This window comes from Caloenas nicobarica, chromosome 30 (assembly GCF_036013445.1).
Source record: "Caloenas nicobarica isolate bCalNic1 chromosome 30, bCalNic1.hap1, whole genome shotgun sequence".
NCBI classification, from domain to species: domain Eukaryota; kingdom Metazoa; phylum Chordata; class Aves; order Columbiformes; family Columbidae; genus Caloenas; species Caloenas nicobarica.
Genome location: NC_088274.1, coordinates 2666790 through 2694348, shown reverse-complemented (window position 1 = coordinate 2694348; position 27559 = coordinate 2666790). Strand labels below are relative to the sequence as shown.

Below are 27559 nucleotides of genomic sequence, written 5' to 3'. Positions count from 1 at the left end.
TCATGCCAGAGGTCTGGAGTCCGAGGGGAAGTTGCCCTTTATGTGAGGGAGCAGCAGGAATGTGTGGAGTTCTGACTGGGGACAGAGAATATCAGCTGAAGAGCTGAGGAGTCAGCATGAGAGGGCAGAACAACATGGGCAATGTAGTGGTGGGTGGACATCAGCTACAGACTCACTGATGAGGAAGAGGAATTAGATGTGGCCTCCTTCAGACAGATGAAAGAAGTCTCATGTTTGCAGGGCTATTTCTTCACAGCAGACCTAAGATATCTCAATATCTGCAAGGTACCAGCCATGCAGGAGGGATTTGGAGCTCATTGACAACATCTTCCTGACACGGGTGACTGAGGAGTCAGTGAGGTGAGCTGCCCTGTGGGACTTCACACCTACAAACCAGAAAGAGTTGGTCAGGGATGTAGCAGTCAGGGATGAGAAAGGAGACTTGAGGCTCCTGGAAGATGATAACAAGGCAAAGAGCAGGATTTCAGGAGAGCAGGCTTTGGCCTGCGGAGGGTACTACTTGGGTCCTATGGGGTATGACTTTGGTGTCTGTAGCGTGTTTTCTCTCACATTTCCTCCCTCCTCTCTCCCACCTGCTGTTGTGCAGAGTTTTTTACCCTTTCTCAAATACAATATCACAGAGGTGCTGTCAGCATCACTGAGTGTCTCAGATTTGGCAAGGAGTGGGTCCATCTTGGAGCCAGCTGAAATCAGCTCTGTCTGACGTCGGTCAAACTCCTGTTGTTTTCTCAGAGAGGTGACAGCTGTAGCACAGCCACACTCAGCCCAGTTCCAAGACTTGGCCATGTAAACCCAATACAGGGTGACAACGTGTTGGATTTTACAAACTCCTTGACCATGAAGAAGAAATGGAAAAGATGTTCTATCAGCAACCAGAGGAAGTCTCCAGTCAATGAGCAGGTTCCTATGGGGAACTGTAATTGCCCTGCTATTCACTGGCCAGGCAAAGCAGCAGGTGCCAACAGTCCAGAGGATCTTGGGCCAAGTTCTTAACATGTCTGCCTGGTGGGTCAACAAGGGTGATGCTCACCAGGATCTGGAACTGGCAAACAAGGCAGAGCTGGTCGAGGATGTGAACATCAGTGTCCACCTTGGCTGGTGTGACCAGAAACAGTGGGGTCCCAGGCACCAGAGGGGAGGGAGGAAGGCCAGCAGCAGAGCACAGGCTGGTGGGCTCCAGAGGAGAAGACTTTGACATGACTGGGGGCGCTGATAGAGGTGGTGCCAGGGAAGCAGCTCTGAAGGCTGAAGGAGCTCAGGAAATCTGACAGGCCTTACAGGACAGCCTGCTCTAAGAACGCGAATGATCTCTCTGAGTACCTACAAGAAGTAGCATTTTTCTTGTGAGGCTGCTCGTCTGAACTGACGGACCTCCAGGGCAGAAAGGCAACACAGAGGAGGTGGGAGCGTGTTGAGCTGTAAAGGAGGAATTTAGAAACGTTTTCCATTGATGTGGCGATGATGCCACAGCTGCCCTGGACTTGAAACCTTCAGGGGAGGCTGAGGGCAGCCAGATGAGCTGACACTGCTTCCCTACAGTAAAATAATCAACCAGGACCTGCTGCTGAACTTTGTAAGAGTAGAAGCAGACAGGACTGAGGTACTTCACAGCTTCTTTGCCTCCATCTTCACCAGCAAGGTCTCCTGGGGCTTTGTTCCTGAAGGCAGGAGTCTGGAGAACACCCAGGAGTGGATGGGGCTCAAGTCAGGGGTTACTTGAGCAAACTCAGACACCATGACAGAAAAGGAAATGGGTCATTTCACCAGCTCCCTGAACACAAGTATCGCTGTGCTGTGGCACCTGAGATCCCCAGGAACACCCACCTCTTGGTCCAGAGGAGTGTGACTCCTCTTGAGCTGTCCTGCCCTGTCTCCTCACTCACGAGGTGATTTAAGCACCCACTTTTCTGACATCTTCAATCTTTATCAGGAGACGCTCCAGATCAATATGAACAGGAGACTGCTGAGACCACCTGTTCTGGAAAGGGAGGGAAGGGTGAGCAGGGAAGGAAGCAGAAAAAGTACTGGTTTATGGCTATTTATTAAGGAAATGCTCTCTGTTTGGCTGTTCCTGAAATCTCTCTAATCACCCACACCAGACTTGAAGCCCTTTGGAAAATGATGCACAGAGGATGCCCTCTGGTGCCGTGATCCTGAAATGCAGCTACTGAAAGAATGAACAAAGCTCTAATGAAGTGAAAGGCAGAAGCAAACCCCAAGTTTCTGAGGGTGTTTGGGACCCCACGAAGGGCCATCACTGACACAGCTGTGAAGGAAACAACCAGTCGAGGTCCCTGTCCCTGGAGGCTGGTGAAGCAAAGACTTGGACAACAAGGTGGGCATGAGGACATAGCAAAAAAGAAGATGCTAGGTTAGGGCAAATGAAAAGGGATGCACAAGATGTGGTCAGGACTGTTTGGGGGCACTTTTAAAGCAGCCCTGGACCTCATGTGAATTATTCCTCTAGTCAGAGAGATCCTGAGAGCTCTCCCTAAATTGAACACATGAAGGGGATGAAAGGACAGCCTCGTTCAGGCTGGATGAGACCTTGGGAGGTGTCTTGACCAACCTCCTGCTCAAAGCAGGGTCAGACCAGAGTACTCAGGGCTTTATCCAAACACATCTTGGACACTTGCTGGGGTAAAGTGGATGTGCACTCCTGGGAAACAGCTTCCAGTGCTTGACTGTCCTCATGAGTGGGAAGTTTCTCCCTTTCTATAGCACCTTTCCAAGCCCAACTATCCAGATTGTTTTTACCCATCTACTTACACACCAATGCAGATCCTATTATCCTTCCTTGGACACAAGAATATTGTGGGGGATGATGCTGAATGCCTTGCTGACTGCCAGGTAACAGACCACCACTGCTCTCTCCACGTCCTGCAACCCTGTCCTTTCCAGAAAGGAAGCAAAGAGGATGGACAGACACAACCTGCCCTGGGTAAACCCCGTCACCTTCTCTTCCAGACACCCAGAAATGGGGTCCCAGTGGACATGTTCTGGGGCACAGCCCTTAGTTCTCCTTCTCACCCATTGGCCATTTTTCAAAAGTACACACAATGTGTGAGAGCTGCCAGTGGTCAGGGAGTCCCCCCAGTCTCCATGAGCTTTCCAAGAAGGTGGAGAGTGGCCTCAATGTGACATGGTCCTGCTGTCTCAGCTCCTGGGATGCTGCCCCTCCTGTCCCATAGACTGGAAAGGATTAAGTTAGTGCCAGTGACCCCTGACTTGATCTCCATCCACTGCTGGTTGTTCTGCCTCCAGTCACAGAGTCCAGAGAGACCTTGCTGGTGAAGATGGAGGACAAGAGGACAAAGAAATTCTCAACTCTTTCCCTTATTAATTTCATCAGTGGCCACCCCGTGTCTTTATTTTTTAGTTAACTGTTCCTTGTATTGCCTTACACGTCTAGACCGAGTTTTGATCTGGACTGTTGCTGTGCTTGGAGGCTGCTGTCCTTGAAGACCAGACGAACTAATTTCTGCCATCCTGCCTTGGCAGTTTATTCCATCCGTGTCACAGCTCTGTCTGCACCACTGACATCTCCAGCTCGGCCAGTCAGGTCCCTGGCTGAGGACATTGCCTCACATCTGGGCTGAACCGCTCCGGCTGTGGCACTAGCCCAGCTCTGACCTGCCCCAAGGAAACCTGGTACCAAGTGTCCAAGAGCCCATGGGTGCAAAGGCTTTGCTTCAGAGCACTGACATGACATGGCCCAAGATTGCTGAATGTCTCTCTAGTCCTAGGAGTATAAAATCAGAATCAAATGGCTAAATTCCCTCAACTGAAGATATTCCTCCCCAAGCTTGGAGAAATTAGATCATTTCCTGTAACATTCCTTGTGTCCTGTCTAATGATGGGAGAAGAAAAGATGATTCTCATACCAATTTATTTTTAAATACAAAGAACACAATGCTGGAAGGAAGTGTCTGTGCAGAAGAGAGAAAATCTACATCACTGATTACTTGAGATTGTTTCAAAGGCTGTTCCCCTGGAGCCCTAGGGACTCCTGGAGGGAGCCCAGAGGGGCCAGAGAAAGGGACATCATGGGCTGCTCCTGTGCTGCTGAGCTGGGCTGGGCTCCTGGGACAGAGGGAGCTCATGGCAAGCGGCAGCGCTGCAGAGAGACAGCTCTGCCCAGGAGCAGCTCCTCTGCAAAGCGCAGCAGGGCTGAGGGCTCTGCCTGCAGCACCGAGGGGACAGGAGCCAGGCACAGAGAGGGGAAACACAGTCTGGAGTGGGAGGACACATGAGAGCTCACTTGGAGAAAAATCTTCACAGATATTAAGCCTGTGGCTGCAGGGCATGCATCTGCGAATCTTGGTAGGATCTCAGAAAGCTCTCACATTGCAGAGCCTGCAAGAGATGTAAGTACGACTCTCAGAAATTCTCTGATCAGAGGAGGAGGATGTGCTGCAGAGCAGGGATTGCCTTCTGCACTGTCAGAATGACAAGACATGAATGCTGCGTTCTCCCAAGGATGGCTGTGGGGTGTAAATGCAAATGTGCAGGCAGGGGTGGCCAGGGCTGTCCTGCAGAGCAGGGTCCCTGCACCCCAGGGCTGTGCCGGGGCAGGGACTCTGCCGCCTGCCAGGGTCAGCGCTCAGCCTGCCCGGGGAGATCCCAACAACGCTGAGGGGAGAAGCTGTGGGGGGAAGGAGAGATCCCCAGCAGGGCAGGGTCCTTCTGCTGCTGGGTTCTCTGTGGGTCAGGTCTACTCACAGCTCCAGCTCACTGCAGACTGCTTCCAACTGGAGGTTTCAAGGAGAAGATCTATACATGTATTACTATAAAGATAAGGAGCTTTCCTGAGTCTGTGCTTTCCATTTCCTATTCCAAGACTGGAGGGAAGGAGGGGAGTGTAGGAAAGGATAAATGCAAAAGGAGTTCTCAAGTTTTAAAAAGTCACTGAGATTCCTGCACTGCAACTCTGAGTGATCAGCACATCTGCCAGAAGCCTCGGAACCTCCCTTCAGCCACTTCTCTGCCCATGGACAGCAGCAGCATCACATCTGCTGAACCCATCAGCTTTAGTCTGACCTGTCCTTTCTTCCAACCTGCAAACCTCTGCTCTCAGCAGTGCCTGGTGGCTTTTCAGGGTAACATGGCAGTGTGATCAGCCTCCATCTCAGCAAGGTGCCAGCCCAGGGCAGCTGGAGCAAGACAGAGGGACAGAGCAGCTGCTCTCACTCTGCACTGACCCACAGGCATTCTCCTGCCTTGCAGGACTCGCTCTGTTCTCCCTGAGTGCAGCAGAAATGCTGAAGGTTTCTGACACCCAGGAACACTCTCCAGGGGAGTTGATTGGAGATCTTTCGAGGTCCCTTCCAATCCCTAACATTCTGTGATTCTGTGAAGCTGTAAAAAAAACCAAACATTTCAAATTTCATTTTACCATCCTGTTTCATTCTCAGGATAGTGCAGAGGCTGACAGGCTCATCTCACCAGCAGCAGTTTCAGATGACAACTTTGAACCCCAGGACTGCCCCTGCCCCCCGTTGCCATGACCCCCTGCTGCAGAGCAGGGCTGACTCCTGGGCAGCCAGCGGGCACAGGCCCTGCTCCTCACGGCACCTCCAGCCAGCACCACCCAGGGCTCAGCCACGGAGCTGAAGGAAGGTCTGGAAAAGGACAAGGGGTGTGGAGCAGGGGAGGGTGTGTGAGAAATGGCTTTGATTTTGCACAGAGAAGTCTCCCCTAACGTGTTACTTTTCTTCCCTCCTGTGACAGTGCCCCATGCCCAGAGGCAGCAAATGTCCAACAGCAGCTCCATCACCAAGTTCCTCCTCCTGGCGTTCACAGACACACGGGAGCTGCAGCTCTTGCACTTCTGGCTCTTCCTGGGCATCTACCTGGCTGCCCTCCTGGGCAACGGCCTCATCATCACCACCATAGCCTGTGACCAGCACCTCCACACCCCCATGTACTTCTTCCTGCTCAACCTCGCCCTCCTCGACCGGGGCTCCATCTCCACCACTGTCCCCAAATCCATGGCCAACTCTCTGTGGGATATTAGGGTCATTTCTTATGCGGGATGTGCTGCCCAGATCTTCTTTGTATTTTTCTTGTTTGGTGCAGAATATTCTCTTCTCACCGTCATGTCCTACGACCGCTACATTGCCATCTGCAAACCCCTGCACTACGGGACCCTCCTGGGCAGCAGAGCTTGTGTCCACATGGCAGCAGCTGCCTGGGCCACTGGGTTTCTCAGTGCTCTGCTGCACACGGGCAATACATTTTCACTGCCACTGTGCAAGGGCAATGCCCTGGACCAGTTCTTCTGTGAAATCCCCAGGATCCTCAAGCTCTCCTGCTCAGACACCTACCTCAGGGAAGCTGGGCTTATTGTCTTTAGTGCCTGTTTAATTTCTGTGTGTTTCATTTTCATTGTGCTGTCCTATGTGCAGATCTTCAGGGCTGTGCTGAGGATCCCCTCTGAGTAGGGACGGCACAAAGCCTTTTCTACCTACCTCCCTCACCTGGCTGTGGTCTCCCTGTTTGTCAGCACTGCCATATTTGCCCACCTGAAGCCCCCCTCCATCTCCTCCCCTTCACTGGATCTGGTGGTGTCTGTTCTGTACTCTTTGGTGCCTCCAGCAGTGAACCCCCTCATCTACAGCATGAGGAACCAGGAGCTCAAGGGTGCTCTGTCGGAACTAATGGCGGGATGCTTTTCAAAAAGAATAAACTGCCCATCATCTTCTCTTTAACAGATAACAGTTTTAATGTAACTCATTACAGGTCCAGACCTGTGTGTGTGTGTGTTGGTGGTGTTTATTTTTTAATCAGTCATGATATTTTTGTCATCCCCTTTCTAATTCACTGTCTGCTTTTCCTTTTCAAACCACTGGCTGCGTAGATATGCAGCCATGCTCTCTGTGGATTTAAACAAAATAAAGGGCTCTACAGTGATTTTTTCTCTGGGATTCTTCCTCCAAGGCCTATTTTCAGCTGCAGGGACAGTTCCCGTGCATGGGTGGAGGGGAAAAGAGTCCAGCCTGGCAGCACTGCCAGGGAGCACCAGCGCTTGGCCTTCCAGAGCTCTTCTCCTTCCACTCCCACACGCTCCTTCTCATCCCTTGTGTTGGTGCAAGGCCTGAGTGCTCTGGCAGCCTGGTCACCGTCCTGCTGCGTGTGAGTCCTGTGAGCGCAGGCAGGGACAGGCAATGGGCACTTGTGTGACAGAGCTTTTTCTCAGAAACCTTCTGAGAATGTGGCCTGAAGATCAAAACACCAGGGCACAGCTGAACAGTGTGTGTGTGCAGGGCTGGGCACACAGCAGTGTCCTCTCACAGCCAGGCCTCCTGCCAGAGACCTGCAGGACCAGCAGAGCAGGCTCTGGGCTGTGCCCCTGTGCACTGGACCCACAATGCAATCTGCCCCAATCGTCATGGACCAATCCCTCATAAAATCCATCTCCAGCACTGGCTTCTCACCCCAGCTCAGAGAGCTTCTTTCTCCCTCCATGGAAAGACACTCAATGAGTAGGTCAGAAGTCCATGTTTGCATTGTACAAATGAGATGTGAGAATGAATGTCATGTACATGAGGCGAGATGAGCCCAAGTAAGCACAAATGCTGTCAGATATTCTGGGGGTACCAGACAGACTGGGGAATGAGATGCTGGAGAGCAACTTTGCGGAGAGGGATCTGGGGGTTCTGATCGACAGCAAGTCGAACATGAGCCACCAGTGTCCCTCGAGCCAAGAGAGACCTGTGTCCTGGTGCATCCAGCAGAGCACGGCCAGCCGGGCATGGAGGGGATTGTCCCGCTCAACTCTGCGCTGGGGCGGCCTCACCTGGAGCATTCACTGTGTGCAGGGCTGGGGACACAGGATAAACAGGAGATAAAGCTACTGGAGAGTGTCCAGAAGAGGCTACGAAGTTGGGGAAGGGTTTGCAGGGGGAGGCATATGAGGAGCAGCTGAAGTCACTGGGTTTGTTCAGCCTGGAGGAGACTGAGATCTCTTGGCGGTCTACATCTTCCTCACAAGGGGAGCTGGAGGGGCAGGAACAGAACTCTTCTCCTTAGTGACCAATGACAGAACCTGAGGGAATGGCAGGAAGATGTGCCAGGGGAGGATCAGTTGGACATGAGGAAAAGGTTCTTCACTCAGAGGGTGCTGGACACTGGAACAGGGTCCACAGGGAGGTGTCACGGCCCCAACCTGACAGTGTTCAAGAAGAGACTGGACAACGTCCTCAGACACACGGTGTGAACTGTGGGGTGTCCTGTGCAGGGAAAGGAGTTGGAACCGATGATCCTGTGGGTCCTTCCACCTCAAGAAATGATTCTATGGCTTTTTTAGCTTTCTATTTGGTATTTTCTTCTTCATTATCATAGGTATAATTTTTACTACTACATATTTTCATTTCAATTTTTTAATTTCATTTTTAAATTTTTCATCTATTTTTTTTGTTAATTCCAATTTTAAACTGATTTAACTCAATGCACGAGTGTTCTCTACTGTTTCCCTTCCGGTTCTCTCCCCCGTCCCGCTGCAGGAAATGAGCGAGCGGCTGCGTGGGGCTCAGTTACCGGCTGGGGTTCAACACGACGGTCCTTTCTCCAGCCCTTGTTCCACCCCATGGGCGTCAGGCTCAGGTCCCACACGATCCAATACGTCCTCACCAACCACCGCTCCCCTGCCCACCCTTTGATGTCACACACACACAGTTGCCCTCAGCCCATGGGCCGCCCTGTGGAACGTCCATAAAATGTCACAGCTCCCCGTTGAGCTCATGGAGTCCGTGGCTTTGGGCTCCGTCTGTTCCGTGGCCACTCCGGACAGCACAGGTGTCTGTTGCGTGGGGTCATGGGCACCAAACCCAGCTCGAGTGGGAACCAAGAGGGTCCCCTCGTGTTCAGGGCCCAAAGCGCCACCTGCAGCATCTGCCCGTCCTTTTGAGTGCCCAGAGCCTCCTTCTTGGGGCCCAAATCCTCATGTTCGGGGTCCCAACGTGTCTTTTATCACCCACGGCCGCTGATCAGGGCCCACAGTTTCATGTTGAGGTGGAGCTCGTTGCCTGGCAACAGCCAACCGGAAGTCTATGGGGAGTCAGGGGACCCAGGACAGCCAATGGCATTTGAGGAGGCGGGGCAAGTCATGTGATTGATAGGTAACCAGCCAATCCAGCTTTGAGGCCTGCAGGAAAGGTGGCGAGAGCTGACCGAGCTGGGCAGCGTTCAGGGGCGGGCCGTGCTGGCTGCACCAATCACGGCTGGCGGGACTGGAGCACCCGGATGATTGACAAGTGTTCTGACCCATCACTTGGTAGGGGGGCAAACGAGAAATCCCAGCCGGCCAATCACAGGAAACATTACCTCAGGGCAGGGCGGGCACTGTGGGGGGAGTGACCCCTAAGGCAGCCAATCAGATCCAGGATCACCTCAGGGGAGGAGACTGACAGCCCTCCCGCCCAATGGCGGCGCAGCCCAGGCTGAGGAGGCGGCGGCTCTGCGGGCGGCCAGGCTGAGCTTTGCCGTGGCGCCCGTGGAGCTGCCCCAAGGCTGAGCAGCCCCCGGCCCAGCCCTGGGGCCCTTTTTCCTGCAACTGGGGCCCTGGGGATGTTGTTGCTGCATCTGGCTCAGGTGTGCGTGGGCTGCTCTGGCCTTGTTCTCCTGGGTGGGGGGAAATGGTACCGAAAAGTCAGCAAAAAGGTTCTTTAACACGGTTTGGAAAGTGGTAAAAGCAGCACTTTTGTTACAGCGCCGGACACTCGCAAGATTGCTCCTCTGATCGAGCGTGTGTGTGATTCGCAGTTCTTGCTGTTTCTTACATACACCTATTGCATATTCATTTGTTTCTCCCGCTTAGTTAATGCATCAAACATAAATTATTTCCATAACCCCACCATAACTTTGCTGAAGTGCATCCTTGGTACTCGAGAGTCTTCATCAGGGTCTCTGGTGTCCCCGGTTTCTCCCCAGCTGCTGCCCCCCCGGTGTCGGCTTCTTGACCTGATTGCTTGATTGTGCATTTTCCCCTCTTGCTGTCTTTTTGTCCTTTTTTTTCTTTCCTTTCTGTTCTGTTCCCGGTCCCATCTTTTCTCACTGTATCCCCCTGTCCAGCTGCTGCCCCTTCTTTCCTCTCTCTCTTGCTCTGTTTTTCCTCTCTCCATCTCTCTGTCCCACTGCCCACCACAGTTGTTTATTCCTTCAGTGCTGTCCCGCCCCCTGTTCCTTTGCGCTTTCACTGTCACTCCATCCCAGTCCCGGTGTATTTTTCATTTGTTTTTTCATCTCAGTCCTGAACCATTACTACTTTTTTCTTCTTCCACCCCTTTGTCCTGCTCCCTGCCCCTGTCTTTGTCTCTCCTTCCCTTTGTTCTGCTGCCCATCTCATTTTCCCTTCCTGCTCCAGCTCTCTGTCCTGCTCCCTGCCCCTCTCATTCCCTCTCTGTTTCTCTGCCCTTCTCCCTGTCTGTCCCCCGCTCTGTTTTGCTGTCCTGCTCCCTCTGTAGTTTTTCCACTCTCTCTGTCACTCTCTCCTGCTCCCTGTCACTTTCATTTCTCACTCCATCTCTGTCCTGCAGCCCAAAGCTGCTTTTTGGTCTCCATCTCTGCCCTGCTGCCCAGCCCAGGCCTTTTTACCTCTATCCGTGCCCTGCTGCCTGTCTCTTCTTTTTGTCTTTCCTTTTGTGCTGCCTCCCTGACCCTTTTTTCTCTGTCTGTGTTGCCCTGTCCTGCTCCCTGTCTTTGTGTTTCTCTGACAATCCTTGTCCTGCTCCCTTTCCTTCTCTGTTTGTCTCCCTGTCCCATGTCCCTCTTCATCTCTTTTTTTCTCTTCTATCTTTCTCTCTGTTCCTGCTGATTGTTTCTCCATGTATATCCTGTTCCCTGCCCCTTTTATCCTCTCACTGTCCCTCTGTCCTGCTGCCTGTCCCCATCTTTTCTGTCTTTATTCTTGCCCCGCTGCCTGTGCCATTGCTTCTGGCAATCGACCCCTGTCCAGCTGGCTCTGCCTTTTATTTTTTGTCTCTTCCTCTTTCCTGCTTCTCAGCCCTCCTTTCCTCTTCCTCCAGCTCACTGTGGGTTTTCTCCCTTTGTGAGTCACTTCATCCCCATCTGACCTTTGCTTTCTTTCTCAGTCGCTTTGTTCTGCTCTCTCTCCTTCCTTTTCTCCATCTGTACATCCCCCTCCCTGTCCCTGCCTTTCTCTACCCAACTTTCCTTCTTCTCCTTCCCATCCCCTTGTCCCTCTGTCCTGCTCCTCCACCCTCCTCTTTCTTCCTCCCTGTCTCATTGTGGCTCCTCGTCCCTATTTCTCTTGATCTCGCCGTCTCTCCAGCCTTTTCCCTGTGTGTTTCTTTCTCTCTGGGCTCCTCTATCTTCTCTCTTGTCTGATTTGTCTCTTTCTAGTCCTCTCTCCTTCTCCCCAGCAGCTTCAACTGAATGACCAGGTGTCGCTGTGCTCTGGTATTTGCTGAGCACTGCCCTGGGGAAGATCTGTGTCTGTAGGGCTGGGGATCATTTAGGAGCTGGTCTCCTCCTGCAGACGGCAGAGCCGGGTGTAGTTGTGGCAGAGGTTGTTCTCAGCTGCTGCTCTGTGCAGCTTGGGGAAAGAGCCGGCTGGGGACCTTCTTTTGAAGGAAGATTTCTTGTTCTGCGCTCACTGCTCCTCGGGACCCTGCACAGGAGCCGTGTCGGGGTCTGCAGGGATGGGTGGGACCTGCTGTGATTCCTTGTGAATGTGAACTGAACTTGTCCTGGTGTCCTCCAATGAAACCAGACTGACTGTGGATGTTTTTCTTACCAGCTCCAGTGTCAACCTGTGTGCTCGGCTCTAAACAACAAGAGACCTTGTGCTGTTTTCCAGATGTCAGTGGCTGCAAATCAGCTGAGAACATCATTGCCTTAGGTAACGGGGCAGGTGGTCTGTGATCAGGGCTGTGGACTTGCATGGCGCTGCTTTCATGAATGTTTTCTGGTCTTGCCACTTCAAAGCCCTTCCATTTCCTGGAAATTTTAAGATGACATTTCTTATTCTGAGGTTCAGACTGGAGTTGGACTTAATGTTGAGTGGCTGATATAATGGGCTCCATAAAATAAGAACAGGAATCTTGCATTTTTGTGTTGTGTTTTTTTTTTTTTCTCACACCATCTGAACTTCAGTAAGCAAGAGGAAGAGTGGTTGACAGAGTCTGTTTTCTGAGAGTAACATGTTCCTGTACCTTTCCAATCTTTCTATGGTGCAGGATTTCTGCCCTTGCAGAGAGGACTGCAAAACCCGCTGCTGTCAGTTTGGACTTTGCTTCCCAACGCGGTGCAGCCTCTTCCATTGTGACATCACCCACTGCCGCTGATGTCAGAAAGCAGCATCAGCGCTGAGGTCGGCACAGCAGGGTATAAAAGCAGGGGTCTCCCTGCGCCTTTGTCACTCTCGATCTTGAGGGAACTGAGATCGCAGAGCTTTTGGTTCACTCGTGAGCGAGTCAGATGCTTGTTGCCTGCACCTCAGCAGGTACCAAGAGGCAGACGGAAAAGGTTCAAAGTCTGAACAGGTATGTTTGAAAAATCCTCCTCCCCTTTGCCCAGGTGTGTTTTCCACCTCATCAGCTGGGGTGGGTGGAGGGTGGACAGGAGAGGAACACGAGGGCAGCCTGAGAGCTCGCTCTGGAGCAGGTGGAAGGCAGCACCCACCTTTCAGCCTCTTCATGACCACAGGGGCAAGGCCCAGAAAGCCTTTGATCTCTGCAGAATGAGGGACAGGTCTCTTTTGGATCACATGGAGGGAGTCCCAAGCAGTGGCCCCGATACAGCCTGCCGTAGGGGCACAGGCTGAACCTTCTCTTGAGAGGGTGGAGAACAGGATCAGCACAAGTGCCCATTGGGTGGTGGGCAGGAGAAACAGCGTTCATCATGTGCCTTCCATTTCCAAAGAATACCTGTCCAGCCCAACAGACGGGAAGTGTGGCCACAGCTCTTGTTGCAACTCCTGCTCTTAGTCCAGAGTCAATCTTGAGCCCTTTGTCACTAACGAAACAATCACTGCCATGACAAATCCCCCACTGGTGCAGCTGGTGACAACCCCAGCAGTGACTCGAGTTGCTGCAGGACCAAGCCAACGCACATGCCAGGAACGCCAGGCTCAAGGGCTGCAGTCCCTGCTGCTGCTCTCCAGTCTGCTGCTGATCTGCACGGGAACCGCCAGCTTCACCAGCCTTTTCCTCCTTGTTGCTCTGCAGGAAGATGAAGGCACTGAAGGCAACACTCCTGGTGCTGCTTCTCGGCCTGTTCTCTCTCGGTGAGTCTCTGCAGAGCTCCGACCTGAGGATGGTGCTTTAGGATGTACTTGGGGCTACATCCTGCCCTGGTCCGCTTCCCCCGCTGTGAGCAGAGGAGCTCAGCTGAGAGCAGAAAGTCCCCGACAGAGATGTGCCAGTCCCTGCTCCAGCGGGATGGGTGTGGGGGTGAGGAAGGGGTGACTTGCCTTCCCCAGGAGGGCTAAGCCAGTTCTCTTCAGCCGAGGGAGAGGCCGTGGCTGAGCTCTCCTGCCCCAGGGGGATGAAAATCTTCTGCAGGACAAGGAGCACAGTCCAAGGCAGGGAACGTCCATCTCTTGCGGAGCCCATATGCCATGATGGCCACTGTCAAAGACAATAAGAGGAGAGACAACAATGGCACTGGGGATAGACACAGAAAGGGGAGAGGGCAGCCCGAGGCACAACCCAGCCTTAGACCAAGTTCTAAGCTCTGGTGTGCGTCTGACAGGTGTTTTCCATGTGGGACGACTCGGCACCTTATTGCTCTGGAGCACTGCAGCGGAATTAGGACACCTGAGTGAAACCCAATCCCTGCCAGACCAGCTCGGAAAGCTCCAGGAACAGCTTTATAGTCTGCGCTGGAGCGCAAAGGATGTGGCTGAGCGGGCTCTCCATGAAGGCATGAAGCAGGGAAGGCTCCCAGGCTTTACCGGACGGGTAAGGGCACAAGGCAGAAGGATCTCCTCAGGGGTTTTATCCTCCCTCCGGCACGTATCCTACTCCATTCCCTGTCACAGCCAACAGGCTGGTGCTGCTGGAACAAGTGCTGTCATGGCCACGCTTCCTTGTCTGTCTGTGCTGCCTGGCCTGGGGCCTCTCCATGGGAAAAGCCCCTTCCCGCAGCTCCAGCATTCAGAGCACTGGAGTGAGCAGCCCCCCCTTTCTGATCCCGTCAAGCACAGCAGAGCAAACCTGGGAGGCTTCCAGGCAATTTGGGTGTTCCTTCCATCTCATATGGGCCTTGTTCCCGTTCACCTTGCCTGGTCTTGCAGGGGAGCTGCTTGCCCCCTTCCTTTTCCTTCCAACAGGCGCTCTCCTTTGTGTTCCTTCCCAGGCGGTTCAGGAGATCATCAATGAAGCCCTGGAGAAGCTGGAAGAAATGCAGGTCCCGATGCCTGATTACGCCCTAAAATCAGCAGGTACCGTGACACTGTACAAACAAACCAGTTCCAAAGCGGTTCCTGTCCAGATTGACAAGATGGCCATTGGAACGTGCCCAGGGGTAGGAGAGAAGGGGCGAGAAGTCAAGGGTCACCTTGTGCCCTACAAGTGCCCCCACTGACAGAGTCTGTAATGGGCCAGACCCCATGGGAAGCACAGAAAGCCTGATTCACGTTCTTGTCTTTTTCCACGGCCCATGACTCCCTGCTGTGTGTTCTAGAGGGGTCATTCCAGTTAGAAAGAGAGGAACCCACTGTAGGACATGGATGACAACTGAGAAGCTTTTTCAAGTCAACAGTGCAATATTGCTCCCAACACTGCCTGATGATTCTGCTCATGTTTGAATTTCCAGGGGCTGCTGTCATTCATTCAAGGACTTCTCCATCTCTCCGGAATGACAAAGCCAAAGTCTTCCTGTACTCCATGCCGGTGATGGATTATATGAGGTCCCCTGAGCTTATTCTTGAGGTAGGAGCACCAAGAAGCAGTAAAACAGAGGTCAGAGAATGAACCACACACGCTGCTCTAGAGTTGCCTTTCCCCCTGTCTTTGCACCTCGAAGCTTCTTCTCCTGCCTCCTTCTTGCATGGACCTGCTCTCCTCCTGTGTCTCCCTGCTGAGTATTTCCTGTCCCAGAGAGCCCCAGGTTCTCGGTGGGAGCTTCTACCAGGCCAGGCTGCTCCTGTAGTCTGTGTCTGCCCAGTCGCTGTGCAAACTGTCAGCACGGCACAGAAGGAGAAGGGCAGAGGTGCCTGCAGAGCTCTGGGAGAGGGCCAGGGCAACCTTCTCCATGTCAATGTAGTTTCTTCTTCTTTGTTCAGCCAGAAAGTCATCCTGGAAGCTGCTGGCCCTTCCCAGGAAGTCAAGGACAGGTCTTCATCAAGCTGTCTGAGCCAGTGATTCCCAGAGCAGTCAGCATGGACCATGTGTCGGGGACAGCGTTCCATGGAGAAAGTATCTCCGGAGCTCCAAAGGACTTTGCTGTCTACGTAAGTGATTTCTCTGGAGTGGGGGGCAGGGGGTTGCACAGCATTTCTAAGCAGGGGGTGAAGATGGTTCTGAGAGTGGAGTGGCCTGAAGGTTCCTCCTGGCTCTCAGAAGAAACAGGCTCGTTGGAGTCTCTCCCTTCCCATCGTTGTCCTCTTTTATTCAATGGACCACTCGAAAGGAAGCTTCTGGGGCAAGATGCTACTCCAGGAGCCACAGGGAAAAGGAGCTGGATAGTGCATGGTCCTAGACCTTCTTGGCTTCCAATGCCAGTGGCATTTGTGATCCTCAGGCTACCTCCCTCTCACTGGGAGCGTCTGCTCCTTTTCTGACTGGCAGCTTGGACTCATGAGTAGGCAAGTGTGGCGTGCTGCCCACCTGCAGCTTCTCATCTTTTTGTTGTGCTCATGGTCCTTGGACTACGTAGCTGAAATAACACTGCACTTCACCGACTGAAGCTCAGTCCTGCCATGGTGCGCCAGACGCTCTTGTTTTCTCCACCCCTGTCCTTCTGTAGGGCTTCAAGGAAGAACACGACGAGCAGGGAACATTCCTGGGACAGTTCACCTTCCTGGCAGCGCTGAATCCCAGTCAGACCTTCCAGCTGAAGGTATGGGGACAAAGAGGGAGGAGAACTGTAGGAGAGGAGGAGAAATGCGGCTGGATGGGGAGAGGCTTCCCTGCCAAAGGGCTACAGGCAGCCCTGTCCTTGAACGTGTGCCACGCTGGCCTTTCTTCTGATTTAACTTCCTGGTGGCACATGGCTGGACTGCCAGTCTTCTTCTCTTTCATTTTCGGTTTAAGCTTCAGCACTTAGAAGTGCCACAGTTGAAACTACAATCGGCTTGACTGTCTGGACCCCAAGTGCACACAAGAGGCCACATCCCGTAGGATGCACGACTGCTGGTCTGCCAGTTAAAGATCAGAAATGCTGGGCTTCCTGAGGATTCTGTTGGTGCTGGCAGTGAGCAGTGACAGGGAGGCCATTCTGTTTCCTTGGCTTCCTAGAGAAGACAATGAGGCATTTTCCTGACACCACCACTGGGTCTTCTGACTGTGGAAGCCTGTGCCCCAAAGCAGGCGAGTATTTGCTGAGGCATCTGGGTGCTGCTTCTTCCTTTACTAGTTCTCATGGCCCAATGAGCTAGAGCAGGACAAGAACATCTTGCCCACGAGATGTCCAAAGCCCTTGCGGGGCAGCTGGAAGGAAGCTGTTGAACGAGGCCGTTGCTGCGGCACTTCTGTCAGTGGTCACGTACCAGAGAGGAAAAGGCGACTCCTTTCTTCTTGTCATTTCAGAACGAGCTCCCTGGGGTCGTGAATTACATCCAGCTGCAAGTGCTGAGCAACTGGGGCCACCCGGACCACACCTGCCTGTATCGGTTCAGAGTGCACGGTGATCCGCCCAAAGACGGGGGAGAGGGGCCAGTTTCATCTATCAATAAATTCCATTAATGTTCACCAAGTCGAGTACCAGTCTGCTTTGCCTGTGATGCTGACTGGTCCTCCCTGAGCTAACTGCAGCTCCCCATCCTTCTCTGAACCAATCAGCTTATGGGAGACTTCAGGAGTCCACAGCAAGATTTTCCTTATTAGGGAAAACAGGAAAACTCAGTCACAAATCTGCAGAAAGCCTGACATCCACATGCTTGCTGCCTCCACAGGAACATCAGCAAGGCCCTGCCTGTACACCAAAGATTAAATTAATGGACAGTTTTCCTGTGCAGGAAGAAACTAAGGATCGCCTGAGTGGAACCATCCGTTGTTACCTGTTTTCACAAGAGGCAGATGCTGCTTCAGCGTCCATCTTTCAGTGTGTTGCCAATGTGAAAATGGAAGTGTTTTTTTTTCTAAGAAGGAAACCTTAACTGGAAAGTTGGTTCATGCCTCATTTGCCTCCCTGTGCCTATAATCGAATTAATAGCTCAGGAAACGTTACAGAGTGATTAGCAAAGCAATCCCAGGACACTTCAGAGATCCCATAACCACACGAGTCTGTCTTTCCTTTTGACCCCGATTTCCCCAACCCCAAGGCAGGAGCAGGCAGGGCAGTCGTTTCCTCGAGTCACACCAGGGAGGAGAGAGCAGCAACAGCGCTTGGCACCCAGGGCTGGCAACAGCAATTTGTGCTCTGAGCTGGGGCTTAGTCCATGTGCAAGCCCAGCACTGATCCAGATACCAAACTGAGGGTGTCAGTTCATCCCCGCTGCCACACACACGGCACCTTCTCCCATCGCCTCTTCACGATGAGCTGTTTTCCAGCCCCTTCCACCTCAGCCCAGCTCAGACACCTGCACTCTGGCCCAGGGCTGACTGGGGCTGGTGACCCTCGGGGCAGCAGCAGGAACCGCTCTGACCCTGGTTGTGGGGCTGTCCCTGGGCTGAGCCCTCGGGCCCAGGGCTGCTGAACTGGGCATGGTGGGGCCCAGGGGTGCTGAGGTCGACAGGTCCCCCCAGCCTGTCTGTGCTGGAGACACCTGCTCCTGCAGCAGCCCTGGTCCTGGACCTGAACCTGCTCCATCCTCATCGAGAAGTACACGTTTGTTTGGCATTTTCTTAAAACTGAAGATCATTCAGGTAGAGGCAGAGCCTGTTCAGCAGTTTGAGTAGTTTGGGGACAGAGGCCAGTTGGGGGCCAGGGCCCTCAGGGGTGGGGGCTGTTTCTGCCCCGTGCCCTTGGCCTGGCGCTCACAGCTGGGAAGGGACTTTCCAAAATCCTGCTGGGAGGAGCCAGATGTGCCCACCCCCGGCACAGCCTCAGGGTCTGCTGCCAACCTGCCTTCAGATCATCTCTCCATAGAATCATAGGATCGCTTTGGTTGGAAGAGAGCCTCAGGTTCATGGAGTCCAAACATAACCCAACTCTAGCACTAACCCATGTCCCTAATGACCTCCATTCTAAACCTCCCCTGGCACAACTTGAGGCCATTTCCTCTTGTCCTATCACTTGCTCCTTGGAGGAAGAGACCAACACCCTCCATGGTCCAACCTCCTTTCAGGCAGTTGTGGACAGCGATCAGGTCTCCCCTCAGCCTCCTGTTCTCCAGGCTGAACCCACCACTTCCCTCAGCCGCTCCTCATCACACTTGTGCTCCGGCCCCTCAGCAGCTTTGTCACCTCCTCTGCACTCTCTCTAGTGCCTCAATGTCCTTCTTCTGATGAGGGGCCCAAAACCGAACACAGGATTCAAGCTGCGGCCTCACCAGCACCGAGCACAGTGACAACAATAAAGTGTGGCTGATGTTCTCTCTTGACCACACTCCCTTCCCCACTAAGGAAAGGGAAAAGGAGGAAAAGGGAGAAAGACTTACAATTTGGATAGATTTATAAAACAAAACAAGACAAAAATTAAAACTTTCCTCGTAATACTAATAATGAGACAAATTAGGCAAAATATACAAAACCAATATTGTATTTCCCAGAGTAGCCAAAATGCTGCCACAGGGGCTGGTGTCACAGCAGAGGCTGCAGGGAAGACATCAGGAAGTCCTGGACTGGACTCGACAGTGCACAGGAACTGGATTCAGGGATGCAAGGACTGGAACCAGGATCAGGGTTGCAGGCAGGACAACGGGCAGTCTCCTCTTGAGATGCCGGCCATGGACCAAGAGCCTGAGACCCTTGTGATCTCCCAGCATTAAACTGTGCATGACGTGGATGGCATGGAACAACTCAGTTTTCAATTGGCGTCACTCGTTCTGTCCACCCCTCCCTGCAAGTACAACCCCCTCACTTATGGGACATAAGAGATTCACCAGCGATGTTGGCTGCTATAGCAATAAGATCTAGTCCTAGGCCTTTTCTGCATACCAGCCCTACTGTTAGCTCAGTAAAACTGTCAATATTGGCCGTTGTCGGCTCTGGAGCAGACCGTGTTTGAAAAACATGCAGCCAACTGCAGAAATATGCAGTTACTTAGAAGAGCTTAAGCTGAAAGGAAAATTCACTAAAAGACAATTAGTCTTGTTTTAATGAAAAGCAGGACAGCCCTCATCACAGTCTGCACCTTCCTCAGAGAGGCAGCAGAGGTGAGGGGCCAATGTCCTGTCTCGGGTGACCAGTGAGAACAGGACAGGTGGAAATGGAATGAGGCTGCGTCAGGGGAGTTCAGACTGGACATTAGGAGAAATTTATTCACTGGAGGGTGGTCGGTCACTGGAACAGGCTCCCCAGGGAAATGGTCACGGCTCCCAGCCTGTCAGAGGTCAAGGAGTGTCTGGACGATGCTCTTTGTCTTGTGGTTTAGTGTCACATTGTTGTGCGAGCAGCGGGAAGCTGGACTCATTGATCCTTACGGGGATCTTCTAACTCGAGATATTCTATGATTCTGTGGTCTTCAAGCTCAGGAATATTTCATCCCAGACCCGTTTGTGTGTGTGTTTGTCTCTTTCTGCGCTAACTGGGGAGATGAGGAGATGTCTGGGAGGGATCTAAACCTTACATGTGTCACATGGATGAATATTTTCCACTAACACAGTCAAGTGTACAGAGAGACATGGCGGGGTTGGGGAGGTGAGGAGCAGGTTCTCCATACAGTGATGGACCTCAGGCAGACTGCTGCTCCTTCCTGTCCACACCTCCTCAGGGGACACTCTGCATCAGTATCAATGGGAGAATTCTCCTGTCACTTCTTCTAAGTGCTCTTTCTGTACCTTCCTCCTTCACTACACCCTTGAAACTTATCTGATTAAGCATAAAAGTCTTGAAGACCATTTGTACATGATGGAAGCAACAGGGCTCTGTCAGTGCTGTCTGATAACTGCCAGTCCCAGGCAGATACCTCATGTACACTGGGGCCTCTGGAGGTTTGCACTGGGGGCTTATGGTCTGACCATGGAGCTCTGCCTGAAAACATGAGAACTGCTCTCAGTTCTTCAAAAAACAAACAAACAAACAATACAAAACCACAACTCACTCATCAGCTAAAATGATTCAATGTTTTAAATAAAATGTCCATGAATTTCTGTCCTGCCAAAATATGGATTTTTACAATATGTATGAATTGCAGGAGAAGACATATTGTAGTTACCCTGTGCTTGTATTTCCAGAACTCTGCCTATGATACTGTGTATTTAATCCCCCTGAACATCCAGGTGTTTCTACCTGTCCTTATTCAACCCACCATGTCTGCAGTCATCTCTTCAGAAGCCTGTCTGGACATTTGCACTTTCCACTGTTCTCCAGAGGTTCTTCTCCTCTCACTCTTTGCTCATTCAGATCCCTCTCACCTCTCTCCCTGCTTTGAGCTTCAGGCAGGTAAAGCTGAATTGTCTTTCAGCCGTCGCTCTCATACTCCCTGTAGGCAACTCTTCAATTGTGGTGATGGACCTCACTGGAAGTGGCTTAAACTAACGACAGAGTATAGTTTATTGTTCATTATGTTCTGTTGTGTTTTCTTTCTCATTATCTTTTTCGCTTTCTGCCAATTAAAAAGCCTCTTTGTGCCTATTTACATCCAGATCTCTAAGGAAAGCATGAAGTAATTCGTGCAGAGAAGCTGTAACAATCAGGTGCAAACTTGAGTGGAGAATCTGATGTAAAGAAAAGTGATGCAACTGCCAGGGGGCCAATGATCGAAACAGAAATTTGGAGAGGTGAGGAGCAACAGTCTCTGGCAGGAGGCCTGGCTGTGAGAGGACACTGCTGAATGCCCCAAGCCTGCAGGCCTACAGTTTTTAGCTTTTTCAATTTGTCAGCCACTGTAATGGAAATGTCCTTGAGAGAAACTTTATAAGAAGACATAAACCTTCAGGCCCTGCCCTGAGGAGATCACCTTGCCATCTGGAAAGGCTGTTCTGAGGCCAGCTCTGTCCCACAAGTGCCCATTGCCTGTCCCTGCCTGCGCTCACAGGACTCACACACAGCAGGACGGTGACCAGGCTGCCAGAGCACTCAGGCCTTGCACCAACACAAGGGATGAGAAGGAGAGTGTGGGAGTGGAACGAGAACAGCTCTGGAAGGCCAAGCGCTGGTGCTCCCTGGCAGTGCTGCCAGGCTGGACTCTTTTCCCCTCCACCCATGCACAAAGGAACTATCCCCGTAGCTCCAAAAAGGCCTTGGAGTTAGGATGACAGCAGAAAAGTATTTGCTGAAGGGCTCTTTATTTTGCTTATACACAGAGAGCACCATTCCGCATTGACACAGCCACTCAGTGAGAAAGGAAAAGCAGGCAGTGAATTGCAAAGGGAATTACAACATTATCACAATAAATACAACTAGAGAAAAAAAGTACTGCGGACAGGATGAACCTGCAATGAGTTAGACTATAACTCTTATGTAGAAGAAGACAGAGACACTTTACAGCTTCAGAAGAAATCCAGTCATCTGTTTCCTCAGGGCATCCTTGAGCTCCTGGTTCCTCATGCTGTAGATGAGGGGGTTCACTGCTGGAGGCACCAAAGAGTACAGAACAGACACCACCAGATCCAGTGCAGGGGAGGAGATGGAGGGGGGCTTCAGGTAGGCAAATGCACCAGTGCTGACAAACAGGGAGACCACGGCCAGGTGAGGAAGGCACGTGGAAAAGGCTTTGTGCTGTCCCTGCTCAGAGGGGATCCTCAGCACGGCCCTGAAGATCTGCACATAGGACAGCATGATGAAAATGAAACACACAGAAATTAAACAGGCACTAAAGACAAGAAGCCCAACTTCCCTGAGGTTGGAGTGAGAGCAGGAGAGCTTGAGGATCTGGGGGATTTCACAGAAGAACTGGTCCAGGGCATTGCCCTTGCACAGTGGCAGTGAAAATGTACTGACCGTGTGCAGCAAAGAAATGAGAAACCCAGAGGCCCAGGCAGCTGCTGCCATGTGGACACAAGCTCTGCTGCCCAGGAGGGTCCCGTAGTGCAGGGGTTTGCAAATGGCAACGTAGCGGTCATAGGCCATGACCGTGAGAAGACAATATTCTGCTGTAGCACAGAAAAGAAAAAAAAAGAGCTGGGCAGCACATCCTGTATATGAAATGGAGCTGGTGTCCCAGAGGGAATTGGCCAAGAACTTGGGGACAGTGGTGGAGATGGAGCCCAGGTCAAGGAGGGCGAGGTTGAGCAGGAAGAAGTACATGGGGGTGTGCAGGTGCTGGTCACAGGCTATGGTGGTGATGATGAGGCCGTTGCCCAGGAGGGCAGCCAGGTAGATGCCCAGGAAGAGCCAGAAGTGCAAGAGCTGCAGCTCCCGTGTGTCTGTGAACGCCAGGAGGAGGAACTGGGTGATGGAGCTGCTGTTGGACATTTGCTGCCTCTGGGCATGGGGCACTGTCACAGGAGGGAAGAAAAGTAACACGTTAGGGGAGACTTCTCTGTGCAAAATCAAAGCCATTTCTCACATACCCTCCCCTGCTCCACACCCCTTGTCCTTTTCCAGACCTTCCTTCAGCTCCGTGGCTGAGCCCTGGGTGGTGCTGGCTGGAGGTGCCGTGAGGAGCAGGGCCTGTGCCCGCTGGCTGCCCAGGAGTCAGCCCTGCTCTGCAGCAGGGGTCATGGAACGGGGGGCAGGGGACAGACCTGGGGTTCAAATTTGTCATCTGAAACTGCTGCTGGTGAAGAAGGGCCTTTCAGCATGTGCTCTATCACCGAGAATGAAACAGGACGGTAAAATGAAATTTGAAATGTTTGGGTGTTTTATAGCTTCACAGAATCACAGAATATTAGAGGACTGGAAGGGACGACGAAAGATCATGTAGTTCACTCCTGCAATTCCCCTGGAGAGTGTTCTTGGGTGTCAGAAACCCTCAGCATTTATCCTGAACTCAGAGAGAACAGAGCGAGTCCTGCAAGGCAGGAGAATGCCTGTGGGTCAGTGCAGAGTGAGGGCAGCTGCTCTGTCCCTCTGTCCTGCTCCCAGCTGCCCTGGGCTGGCACTTTGCTGAGATGGAGGCTGATCACAGTGCCATGTTACCCTGAAAAGCCCCCAGGCACTGCTGAGAGCAGAGGTTTGCAGGTTGGAAAAAAGGACAGGTCAGACTAAAGCTGATGGGTTCAGCAGATGTGATGCTGCTGCTGTCCATGGGCAGAGAAGTGGCTGAAGGGATGTTCCGAGGCTTCTGGTAGACGTACTGATCACTCAGAGTTGCAGTTCAGGAGTCTCAGTGACTTGTTAAAACTGGAGAGCTCCTTTTGCATTTATCCTTTCCTACACCCCTCTCCCTCCCCCCAGTCTTGGAAGAGGAAATGAAAAGCAGAGACTCAGGAAAGCTCCTTATCTTTATAGTAATACCTGTATAGATCTTCTCCTTGAAACCTCCAGTTGGAAGCAGTCTGCAGTGAGCTGGAGCTGTGAGTAGACCTGACCCACAGAGAACCCAGCAGCAGAAGGACCCTGCCGTGCCAGGGGTCACTCCTTCCACCCACGGCTTCTCCCCTCAGCATTGTTGGGATCTCCCCAGGCAGGCTGAGCGCTGACCCTGGCAGGTGGCAGAGTCCCTGTCCCGGCACAGCCCTGGGGTGCAGGGACCCTGCTCTGCAGGACAGCCCTGGGCACCCCTGCCTGCACATTTGCATTTACACCCCACAGCCATCCTTGGGAGAACGCAGCATTCATGTCTTGTCACTCTGACAGTGCAGAAGGCAATCCCTGCTCTGCAGCACATCCTCCTCCTCTGATCAGAGAATCTCTGAGAGTTGTACTTACATCTCTTGCAGGCTCTGCAATGTGACAGCTTTCTGAGATCCTACCAAGATTTGCAGATGCATGCCCTGCAGCCACAGGCTTAATATCTGAGAAGATTTTTCTCCAAGTGAGTTCTCATCTGTCCTCCCACTCCAGTCTGTGTTTCCCCTCTCTGTGCCTGGCTCCTGTCCCCTCGGTGCTGCAGGCAGAGCCCTCAGCCCTGCTGCGCTTTGCAGAGGAGCTGCTCCTGGGCAGAGCTGTCTCTCTGCAGCGCTGCCACTTGCCATGAGCTCCCTCTGTCCCAGGAGCCCAGCCCAGCTCAGCAGCACAGGAGCAGCCCATGATGTCCCTTTCTCTGGCCCCTCTGGGCTCCCTCCAGGAGTCCCTGGGGCTCCAGGGGCACATCCTTTGAAACAACCTCGAGTAATCAGTGACCTTGATCCTCTCTCATCTGCAGAGACTCTTCTTTCCAGCATTGTGTTCTTTGTATTAAAAAATAAATCGGTATGAGAAACATCTTTTCTTGTCCCAGGCAGAGCTGACGCAAGCGGGGACGCAGGCCCTGTTAAGTTCAGCCCTGTTGGAAGATCACTGGGCCTGCTGAGCTTCCCTGTATTTCAAGGCTTCAGGCAGGCGCAGCCTCCTGCTCTTTCTCACAACAAAGCAGGAATCTCAGACATAGTGATAAGGTGCCTAGAGTTTCTCACAGGCCTATGTTATCTAACACAGACATTCTACTCATCAAGCACACAAGGTCAGTAAAGCAATTAGCGTGATGTATGTGCTTTTCCTACAGACAGGTGCAAGTCACTTGAGCGTATTTACATTTAACTAACCTCCTCGCCAAATCTTCCGCTACATTCCCATACACATGGGCTCTTGGACACTTGGTACCAGGTTTCCTTGGGGCAGGTCAGAGCTGGGCTGGTGCCACAGCTGGCGTGGTTCAGCCCAGATGGGAGGCAATGTCCTCAGCCAGGGACCTGACTGGCTGAGCTGGAGCTGTCAGTGTTGCAGACAGAGCTGTGACACAGATGGAATAAACTGCCAAGGCAGGGTGGCAGAAGTTAGTTCATCTGGTCGGTAAGGACAGCAGCCTCCAAGCACAGCAACAGTCCAGATCAAAACTCGGTCTAGACCTGTAATGCAATTCAAGGGCCCCCTAATGAGCTGTTACTACTTCAGGAACAGTTAAAGGAGAAACAAAGACACAGTGTGGCCATTGATGAAATTAATATGGGAAAGAACATATATTCTCTGTGTCTTTTCCTTCATCCTCAGCAAGTTCTCGCAGGCCTCTGTGACTGGAGGCAGGAATCTGGAGGAGATCTGGATGGGGATCGAGTCAGGGATCACTGGAACTAACACAATCCTTTCCAGTCTGTGGGACAGGAGGGGCAGCATCCCAGGAGCTGAGACAGCAGGACCATGTCACAGTGAGGCCACTCTCCACCACCTTGGAAAGCTCATGGAGACTGGGAGGACTCCCTCACCACTGGCAGCTCTCACATAGTGTGTGCACTTCTTCAAAAATGGCCAATGGGCGAGCAGGGGAACTAAGGGCTGTGCCCCAGAACATGGCCACTGGGACCCCATTTCTGGGTGTCTGGAAGAGAAGGTGATGGGATTTACCCAGGGCAGGTTGTGTCTGTCCATCCTCTCTGCTTTCTGTGAGGAAAGGACAGGGTTGCAGGACATGGGGAGAGCAGTGGTGGTCTGTTACCTGGCAGTCAGCAAGGCATTCAGCATCATGCCCCACAATATTCTTGTGTCCAAGGTAGGATATTATGGTCTGTGTCAGTGTGCAAGTAGATGGGTAAAAACAATCTGGATAGTTGGGCTTGGAAAGGTGCTATAGAAAGGGAGAAACTTCCCAATCCTGAGGACAGTCAAGCACTGGAAGCTGTTTCCCAGGAGTGCACATCCACTCTACCCCAGAAAGTGTCCAAGATGTGTTTGGATAAAGCCCTGAGTAATCTGGTCTGATCCTGCTTTGAGCAGGAGGTTGGTCAAGAAACCTCTCGAGGTCTCATCCAGCCTGAATGAGGCTGTCCTTCCTTCCCCTTCATGTGTTCAATTTAGGGAGAGCTCTCAGGATCTCTCTGACTACAGGAATAATTCACATGAGGTCCAGGGCTGCTTTACAAGTGCCCCCAAACAGTCCTGACCACATCTTGTGCATCCCTTTTCATTTGCCCCAACCCAGCGTCTTCTTTTTTGCTGTCCTCATGCTCACCTTGTTGATCCTTTCAGAGCAGGTTGCTCAACAGGTGTCATCATCCATGTACAGAGTCTGCACATCAGCCAGGGAGCAAAGCCATAGTTACAGAAATGGAGACGAGGCTCTTGACCAGCTCCTTGCACCCAGGAATCGGCACCTCTTGTCTGCTGAGATTCCTGGGAACACCTGAACTTTAAGTGCAGAGCATGTGAGTCCTCATAGGGTATCCTGGCTTGTCTCCTGACCCCTGTGGTGCTTCGGGCTGTAAAGAGAATCAAAACCAGCCATTTGACTGGGGTAGTTTCATTTGACATGTGTCATGCAGGGCAGAACTCCAGTTTCTGTTGCACTTTCAGGACTTCAGAGACTGGAAATGCAGGTGATGGTGAGTGTCAGTGGACACCACATAAACATTCTGGCTTCCTTTGTGCCTTTGCACTGATCTGGGATCTGTTCTTTGGCTTACTTTGCCAAAAAAAGAAACAACTCCCCTATGCCACCTCCACCTCACAACAGAAAAAAAGGAGAAAAATTAGGAAAGGCAGGAGTGAGAGAAAATTACTAAGAACTTCATGCAAAAGGTGAACTACTGAGGTGTACAAGCTGTTTTGAGAAGCAAGAATGGGAATGGAATTAAAGAGCTTCAGCTCATGAATATCACTGAGAATAAGGAGTTATCTGTGACTGTTATTAGTGATAGTGCCGTTATTCAAAAACATCCTTGAGAGCTTCTCTGTTCTCTGTTGGCTCCAAAGCTCAGCCTGCTCGGATTTTGAAAGGACGACTTCAGACCTCTGCCACCCAAATCTCTATAACCTTCTCTCATCGAAGCTCTTGTACTCCAGGAAGGGGAAACTCCCAATGCAGGCACCAAACCAGTGCCCAACCTGCCTGGAGAGCCAGGACAGTTGTGCCACACAACAGCCACCCTCGAGGGAAGCTGGACGTGATGGGAATTGAAGTGGTTTCAGGTGCAATCGTAGAATCATAGAGTTATAGAATCATAAAATCATTTAGTTTGGAAAAGACACATAAGATCATCAAGTCCAACTGCATCTTCTAACATTGCCAAGTCCAACACTAAACCATATCCCTTAGCACCACATCTATATGTCTTTGAAATTCCTCCAGGGATGGAAGCCCAACTGCTGGGCTGGCAGGACACCATTGGCTGCAGTTAGACACATACTTGTCAATAACTGTGAGTTCAGACCTCAGCAGAATTTCTCATACCCCTCATTGAGGAAGGCAGGGTGTTGGGGAGATGTGAGCATGTTCGAGTTTTCCACATCCCAGG

General features: G+C 52.0%; 1 protein-coding gene across 1 annotated transcript; it reads right to left on the bottom strand.

Annotated features, from left to right (window-relative positions):
• Positions 1 to 27536, bottom strand: LOC135999867 (olfactory receptor 14J1-like). The gene is made up of 4 exons (XM_065653440.1): positions 27496 to 27536; positions 21822 to 22401; positions 1925 to 1999; positions 1 to 75 (listed from the first exon to the last, which is right to left on the bottom strand). The coding sequence occupies exons 1-4, from the start codon at positions 27534 to 27536 to the stop codon at positions 1 to 3; spliced, it is 771 nt and encodes a 256-aa protein (XP_065509512.1).
• Positions 27537 to 27559: the final 23 nt, after the last annotated feature.